General features: G+C 36.4%; 1 protein-coding gene across 1 annotated transcript; it reads right to left on the reverse strand.

Moving 5' to 3' along the window:
• Positions 1-6965: 6965 nt before the first annotated feature.
• LOC115428687 (cortexin-3) lies at positions 6966-7223 on the reverse strand. The gene has a single exon (XM_030147853.1). The coding sequence runs from the start codon at positions 7221-7223 to the stop codon at positions 6966-6968; it is 258 nt and encodes an 85-aa protein (XP_030003713.1).
• Between the last annotated feature and the right edge of the window lie 2069 nt (positions 7224-9292).

Raw genomic sequence — 9292 nt, forward strand, 5'->3', positions numbered from 1 at the left:
GTGTGTGTATTTTGGTCATTATGATTCTCTTTTCTTTCATTTTTGTTTCATTTTGATGCTTTTTTTGTTTTTTCCAATGCCTGTGTTCATTTTTATTAATTTTGTTGCTTATTCTGCTCATTTACTGTTTTTTTTTTTTTTTTGCTACCCATCTTCTTTCTTGAGGGGGAAAAATCTGCCATTAAACTTTAATGAAATATTGATGTTTTTATGTCAAATCATCATGAACAGGACGTCTTACAGCTGTAGTCATGATGTGTCCCAATACTTTTGTCCATATAGTTTACATAAGCCATACCGTAAACGCAATAGGTCCAGAATTGCTGCATTAACATAAAATTATTTATGTCATGGTAGTTTTTTTGTCCTGTCTTTTTTTTTTTTTATTTTACTGATACTGTGAACAGAACAGACTGTGCTGAGTTTATGTTCTGTTCTTTTTAGTTATTAAAGTAGTTGAATTGTAACTAAAGATGAGGGACTTTACACTGAAAAGACGCTGCTTCACGGGCATCAACACAAAAAAAACCAAAAAAAAAAAAAAACAATGGGAAATATTGCCAATCTGAGATGAAACACACCTAAACGTAGACGCAGACGTCGGTGGACTCTATTGATCTGCTCTGATTGATCCACAAACATCAGATCTGTCGCATTAAAAAACTCTGACTTTCCAGTAAAAACAGAAAACATGGCTCTCTTTGAATCACAGCAGGCGACACAAATCTGATAAAAGCTCCATTAAGAACTGACAAAAGCCCAATAACTCTGTAATGAGAGGCATTGAGCTGTAGAGAACGGGCGGATTCCTCCTAAAGGCTTCTGTATTATCGTGGAAATGAAACTCTTCAGAGATCCTCGGATGTTGTGTCGACAGAGGCGACAATCAGACGTCCTGCTGTGCTGCCAACTCCAGCTGCTGCTTTATATTCCACATGTGATGTCTGCGGGGACCTCCATCTTTTATACACTGCAAAAATAAAAAATAAAAAAGAACACAAAGAGTCTGTCCATCGTGAAGATTTCAGATGATCCCGCTGCGTTCAATCACCAGAGGACGACAGTCTCCTCTGCATACAACCCAAGGAAATAAAAAACTTTTCTGTTTTTAGGATTTTTTTTTTCTTCCCCTTTTTAACCCATAAAGACCCAAAGAGCCACCGGCAACCAAAAGCATCCATTGATGGAAATGTTTAATACCTGTTGATCAACTAATCCCATCAATACATGTAAATAACTGGTGTAAAATGCAGTTCTGTCAGCAATAGATCTGACGTGTAAATGATGATATAAAGTCACGGGAAAAAAATTTATCAAAAACAATGGTTATGCAATCAAGTACTAACGTGTGTGTATCATGTGACTAAAACAGACGTGACTAAAACTGTTTTTGTCAGTGCAATGACAGATATTGATGTAAGAACTGAAGTTACTTTAGTTATTATTAAGAAACCCATGGAAAATGGATAGATATCAGCTCTGAAATTAAACTACTATGAGCTATTTTTGTTATCATTATATTTGTCCAAACAAATGTACTTTTAGTTGCACCAGGCATTAAAGTGAACAAGAAATTGAAAAAAAATAAGGGGTGGTCTAATAATTTTTTCCACGACTGTAAATGACGAGGCATAAAATTGTTCAAATTGCACTTATTTTAAGAAAGAAATGAAGAAATTTCAGTTATTTCAGGTTATTCACATCATTTGTTGTTTGGATAGTTTGTTAATGTAAATACTTAAATGATTTATTGAGGGTTTTTTTGCACTAAAAGAAAGAGAAAAATTTGGAGTTGTCATTATTTATAAGTTATGTTATCATTTTACTGTCCGGCCCATTGTAGATCAAATTGGGCTGAATGTGGAACCTGAACTAAAATGAGTTTGACACCACTGGTGTAGTCACTTCAAAGCCCATTTCCAGAAAAGATGATAGCTTCCAAAACACAATTAAGTCTAAATAAAATCTGACTTGTTTATTCATATGATGCTTTATTTAACCCTTAAAGACCCAAAGAATCTACTGATTTAAACTGTTTAATATGTGTTTATCCACTAATCCTATCAATACATGTAAATAATTGGTGTAAAACAGTTTTACCTCCATTATTTATAGGATAAAATGTAGAAAAAGAGAATAAAATGAGCAAAATACTTGAAAAATAAGCCGAAAAAATAAAGCAATAAACCTTGAAAATTGCATAAAAGTGAACAAATACTTCTAAACTGAGGAGAAAATGAGCAAAATACTTGAAAAATGCGGTGAGTTCATCATTTCATGACATCCACAACCCTGTATTTACTCTGTTAACCCTCAAAAAACAAAACCATGTACTGACATAACTGTTAAATATTTGTTGATCCACTAATCCTATCCTATATATAAATATATGATATGATATATATGATAGATATATGATAATAATTGGTGTAAAATACAGTTTGTCATCTTTTCATGGTCATCAGATATGACCCATTTGGACGTTCAGAGGCTCTGTAGTTACCGTGGAAACACCGTCATCTTCTATAACATTGATTCACCCGAAAAACCCATGGAGTTGGATCAATGACAGTGGATGGACACACTTTATTTAATGATATATTTGACTGAAAAAGTGAGTTTTCTGTTTCTGATATATTAACCCTCAGCTTTAATCTGAGCTGTTATGAACATCTACATGATCAGTGAATTAAATATAGGAAAATACCTGAATTTCACTGAAAAAAAAACACAAAATATAGCAGATAATGTTATAATAAATGGTGATAAATGACGTAACAAAAGGTTAAATAGAGAGAAAAACCTATTTTGGAATTGCCCCTAAAGTAGCGCTGGGTCTTTATGGGTTAAACGCAGGCGGATGTTCGGCCACCCCCCCCTGCAGAGGACCCCTCTGGAGAGCTTCCAAATACTTTTAAAAGCTCACAGAGGAGTGGAGATCTGCCTTGCTGAGGCTGGAGGAGGTTCAACCTGAGGGTCGGGGCCCCCAGCAGGGCCGTGGGGTGATGCTCATTTCGACGAAGCCTGTAAAAACCCAGAACGAGGCTCCGAACGCGGCTCGGATCCGGGTGTTTTTCCACATCCAAACAGGAAGCCAGTGCTGCAGGTGAAAGTCCAGAGGGAGGGGGGTTGGACTCTCATTCCCTTCTGATTCCGTTCACGGGCTTCTGACGGTTTGTCTGCTCGGGGGTGTTTCAGAATATTTGACAGCAGACCTCCGACCACGAAGAAGAGGCCGTTGCAGTTGAGTCTGCAGCAGGAAAGAAAAACGCAGACAAACAGCTCAGCTCTGTTCAGACGAATCTACACAGATCCACAGCCTGCAGAAAGACGGGGTTAAGTCTCTGCTGCTTCTTTGAGACTCCATATATTCCCTTCCTTTAAGAGTCTGGGCAGGTGAAATTTTCCTGTTCTACGGGCAGATCATGTTCTCTATTTCTAGTTTTATTTTACTTCCATTCCTGAAGGGCTGTGTCTTCAATATATCAGGCTATCTGCAGGGTGGATGAAGCTGGAATATTATAAAAAAAAGCACTAAAATATACAAAAAATATGCTAAAATAAACAAACACAGACACACACACATACGCTCAACACACAAACAAATATGCTAAAATACACATGAAGTATGCAAAATACACAAAAAATATGCAAAATAAACTAACATGCATATAAAATATACAAAAATATGCTAAAATGTACTAGATTATTCTAAAATACACAAATAATACACTAAAATGCCTAAAAATGCACTAAAATACACTTAAATGAACTAAAATACACTAAAATAGACTAAAATAAAACATGCCCAAATACATATGAAATACACTCAAGTACACAAAATATGCTAAAATGCACTAAAATATTCTTAAATATGCTAAAAATACACTAATACGCACAAAAAACACACTAAAAAGTAATAAAATAAACAAAAATATCCGCTAAAATGTACAAAATTATTTAAAAATACGCAAATAATACACCAAAATGCACAAAAAACACACAAAAATATGCTTAAATGCACTACAATGAACTAAAAGATACTAAAATATACTAAAATAAAACATGCCAAAATACACATAAAATATACTAAAATACACAAAATATGCTAAAATGCACTAAAATATTAAAAAATATGCACAAAAAACCCACTAAAAAGAACTAAAATAAACAAAAATACGCTAAAATGTACAAAATTATTTAAAAATACGCAAATAATACACTAAAATGCACAAAAAACACACTAAAGTACGCTGAAATTGACTATAATAAACTAAAATACACTAAAAAAAACATGCCAAAATACATATCAAATACATTAAAATACACAAAATATGCTAAAATGCACTAAAATATTCTAAAACATGCAAAAAAATACACCAAAATGCACAAAAAACACACTAAAGTACGCTGAAATTGACTATAATAAACTAAAATACACTAAAAAAAAACATGCCAAAACACATATCAAATACATTAAAATACACAAAATATGCTAAAATGCACTAAAATATTCTAAAACATGCAAAAAAATACACTAAAATGCACAAAAAAACACACTAAAAAGAACTAAAACAAAATATGCTAAAACATACAAAAATAAACAACAAACATGATACATATAAAAAAAAAAAACCCTCTAAAACACACATAATAAACTGTCATATCCTGTTCCGTGGGAGCCACAGAGGGGTTCTTGTACTTTGCTGCTGTAAACCTCAAATTTCCCCTTGTGGGACTAATAAAGGCATATCTTATCTTATCTTATCTATAGCCTCTTAGCCATGCTGTTATCACTGTATGTGCACTCTGATTGGTTGAGCTGTTGCGTGGAAATGGCACCATGCTCTTCCACTGTGAACTGAAGTCTAAGAATGTCTTGTGAATCTTGATAAAAGAGCAAAACTCCAAAATATCTAAACTTCTGTCTAGACTCTTTAACCCTACCAACCTCCACAATACTTTAGGATGAAATGCTCTAAAATATTATAAAATATTATCAAAAAATGCACCAAAATACACAAAAACCACATTAGGATGAACTAAAATACAGAAAAAATGCACTAAATACACTAACAGGGTATGTATAAGTTTGATGAAGCTACATTTCTGACATTTTAACACATTTTTCTCAGTATCTTTGGTTAAATTAAAATTTTTAATCAAATCCAGGACCTTTTGGCATCTGCCTTTACTCATTTTCTTTTTCTTGTTCTATTGACAGATAATATTTTATATTTCACTCATTTCGTTTTTGCTTTTGCGGTGCAGATCAGCTGTAAATAAACCCTACTACCTGCAGCTGTACAGGTTTTGTGTCATCTGTTGGTGATGTCAGACCCACCTGTGGCAGGTTCCGACACAGTTATAAAAACCTGTAGACGTCCATCTGCGGCCTCTGGTTTCCCTCAGATTGGAGGCGATTTGGCTGCAGACGAGCCAGAGCTGAGCCACGCGGTGGTGGTGGTGAGATGCCCGGCGTTTCAGACATCAGCTGGCACTGAAACCAGCAGTTACTTAGCAACGGTCGGTTGGCAGGACGATGGAGAGGCGCTGAAACCGACTCGTCTCGTCTCCGCAGTCGAACCGATTGAGCGCAGCCTCCTCCTCCTCCTCCTCTTCCTCCTCCGCTCCAAAATAACAGGTCATCCTTCACCAATAAGTTCTTAAAGTCTAAAGATAAGAGTTCACACTGAGAAAAAAAAAGAAAAAAGACGAACAAATCTTCTCCCGTGAGAGACAGCAACCCTAACGTGGTCCCTGGCGGCGGTTTGATGGACAGAAAACCCTCCTCACCTTTCACACCTCAACAGTCACTTCATGAAGCTGCTGAATCCTGAGCAGCTGCAGAGGAGGAGTTTCTGTGGAAAAAAAAGAATCTGAGCAAAATCACAGAGAAGTCGGGCTGAGTTCAGAAACGCCAGGCGCTGTCCAAGGATTGTCTTTAGTCGTGTGATTCCAGCAGCCGGGTGCCTTTTAATCAGACTCTGTGTGTTTTTGCCCAGATGCGCCGCCTGCCAGGAAAACTGAGGCCTCGTCAGACTGAAGCAGAAAAACCACAAAGTGAACCTTCACCAAACTGACTCTAGGCAGATTTTAACACTTTAACCCCTGACGTGTCTGCTGTGAGCATTCTGAATGTGTGATTTATTTTAAATATTCATAAAAATTCAACCGTTTACTCAACAGGAAAAATTTCAAAACGTGCTGATAGAACAGACCTAGTTCTTTCCATAGACATCTGAGCATGCTCGGTACACCCCCACCTCCCCCCCGCTGAGGGATGGGGGGTAAAACACAGAGCAGTGAGTGAGACTGACACCCTATAAAAATAGACAGTTTGGGCTTTTTTCTTTTTTACACCGTTTTCCTTGTGTTTTTTTGTTTTAACTGTCGTTTACTCCGTTGTGATGTTCCTTTATTTTTCTTTACTGTGTTTTTACCGAGTTTTGACCGTGGAACTGCTTTTTGGAGTTCAACCAGCTGGACAGATTTATAAAAAAAAAAATAATAAAAAAAAAGCCCAAAACTAAAACTACTGGGCCCAAATTCAAATCCTTGTTGTTGTTCAGTGTGTTCCAGTTCACAGTTCATGTTCAACATCCTAAATCTCTTACTGACGGACATTCTGAGTACCTTATTTAGTCCCAACCTGTCAAATTTCAATTCCTCTCTTTCTCTTTTTCTGTTATTTTACCCTGTTTTGACCTTAAAACACACAGTAAAGCAAAACCACTGAACCTGAAATAACTCACTGAAATAACGTCTCAGGGGTTAAAGGGTTAATACCAGATTACTTGTTGAATGACTTGTCCTGAATGTAAACATCTCCCATCCCATTCCTGTTTGTTTCCTGTTCGTTTCTTCTTATGGGTGAAATGCGGTTTGGTTTTTCTGCGTTCAGAACCAGCGACGCCTCAGTTGGACCTGTTTATTGTCAGGGTTGCTGCCTCTCAGGCTGCCTGTCAGGAAATCCGGTAGTCGAAGGTGTCCTTCTCCATGTAGTCTGTCCAGGTGGAGGACGGCATGCTGCGGTACGGGTCCAGGAGGATCCGGAAGCACCGCACGATCAGCAGGCCCAGGAAGATGAAGAGGATGAGGACAAAGACGAAGGCCGCCCGCTGCTCCAGAGTCAGGAAGTGGGCGGACGCCGAGGATGACGACGACGACGGGAAGTTGGACTCAGAGGCGGAAAACGTGGTGCTGTACAGGTCGTCGGCCATGATGGTACGCAGACGATTGGTCAGTTCAGAGGAGCCACGTCTGCCATCCAATCAGAGCAAAGCATTGTGTTTGGAGCAGAAAAGAGGCGGAGCCTGAAAAGCTGTTGAGAAAAAGACAGAAACAAATACATTTAGATAGATTTAGATTAAAACTGCACTTTTTTTTCTTAAGGAGTTTCTGATTGTTCATAGGTTATTCACATTTTTTGTGAAACGATAGTTTGTGAATGTAATTCTAATTAGATTAGATAGAACTTTATTGATCCCTCAGAATATTAAGGGCCCAGTAGCAGCACAACACCAAGTGTACACAAATAAGAAATATTAAAAAGAAATAGTAACAATAACTATAAAAACAGTAGTGAAAAAACAGGCAACTGCACATTAGAAAGTAAAAATTAGAATGGGAGACAACAGAAATAGTAGTCGTAACAACAATATATAATAAGTAATATAAGTATGCAAGTAATAATAATAACAACAATAATAATAATAATAAGCAAAAACAAACAAACAATTCACACTTGATACAATAAACAACATTGTACCATGAGGAAAGCTTGGAGTTGTCATTATTTCTAGGTTATTATGATAGTATTTTACTGGTTCTGACCCACTTTAGATCATATTGGTCTGAATGTGGAACCTGAACTAAATGACTTTTACATCCTTAATTGTTTATATCATCTGTGTAACTTTCCCAAATTCATCTCATGGACCGGATTAGACCCTTCAGCGGGCCGGTTAAAGCCCATGGGCCACATGTTTGACACCTTTAGTCTAACGGTTCATTACGCAGTACAACCACTGAATCCTTACACGAACGAACTGAGCTTATAGTTTGTACCATTTGTTGGCAGATATGCACCACAAGCAACAAACCTGTGAATTAAAACACTGGAAAAATGGAAAATGGTAAATATGTCATTTTAAGGCTCAGTTCCAAACCTCTTGTACTCCATTCACTCACTGTGTTGAGAAACTCTGACACTTTTCTAACTGCAAACTGTGAAACTACTTAGATACATCATCCAAGTCGTACGTTAGAGAAGATAAATGGACCTCAGCTCTGGGTTCCCATTGTGTTTAAACCATGAAGACTCAGTGCTTCTTCTGTTGCAGTTCCAAAATCATTTTTTTGCTACATATATCTTTTCTTAAGTGATTTATCACCTTTTATTATAATATAATCCGTTGTATTTAGCATTTTTTCAGTGTAAATCATGTCTTTTCCTATATTTAATTCACTGATCATGTACATCTTTATAAAAGTTCAGTTTAAATTAGAGGGTTATTAGTAAAGTAACTTTTTCAGCAAATATATCATTAACTGATCATAAACCCAGTGTGTTCATCCACTGTCATTAATCCAACTCTATGGGTTTTAGTGGTGAATCAGTGTTGTAGAAGATGAAGAAGTTTCCACATTCACTACGGAGCCTCTGAACGTCCAAATGGGTCATATCTGATGAACATGAAAAGACGAAGAACTGTATTTTACACCAATTATTTACATGTATTAACAGCATTAGTGGTTCAGAAGTTAATAAACAGTTTAGATCAGTAGATGCTTTTGTTGCCAGTGGCTGTTTGGGTCTTTATGGGTTAAAAGAATAGAATCAGAACTTAGGCTGAGCTACATATGGAACAGAGCAAAAAAAAAGAAAAAGAAGCACAATTAAAACAGACACATAAATATGATAGAAGAGTGAACCTACACTCTGTAAATTAAAGCTTAGAAAGAAGGCAGATGCTGTTTCCATCTGTTGTACACAGTTATATGATATTTGCACTAAATGTGAAGCCTTTAGACAGACTTTGTACCATGTAATTATTGCTGTAAAAGAATTTATTTTAAGGACTGTTTAATTTCTATTACCAGCAGAGGTTGCGCTAGACATTTTTATTGTCCGTCATTTTGACGGACAGGGTCGTAAAAATTCCGTCATAACATATTATTATCCGTCATTTCAAATTTTTATTTTTTAATGATAAAGAGATATATTTAGTAGTATTTAATGTTCAAAAACATTTCAACGATGCAGCAACTGTAGTTGCTGCTGGCTGAT

The sequence above is a fragment of the Sphaeramia orbicularis genome, chromosome 11 (genome assembly GCF_902148855.1).
Source record: "Sphaeramia orbicularis chromosome 11, fSphaOr1.1, whole genome shotgun sequence".
NCBI lineage: Eukaryota > Metazoa > Chordata > Actinopteri > Kurtiformes > Apogonidae > Sphaeramia > Sphaeramia orbicularis.

What these genes read in the sequence shown, in the direction of transcription:
- LOC115428687 (XM_030147853.1), bottom strand. Translation starts at nt 7,223, where the DNA reads ATGGCCGACGACCTGTACAGCACCACGTTTTCCGCCTCTGAGTCCAAC.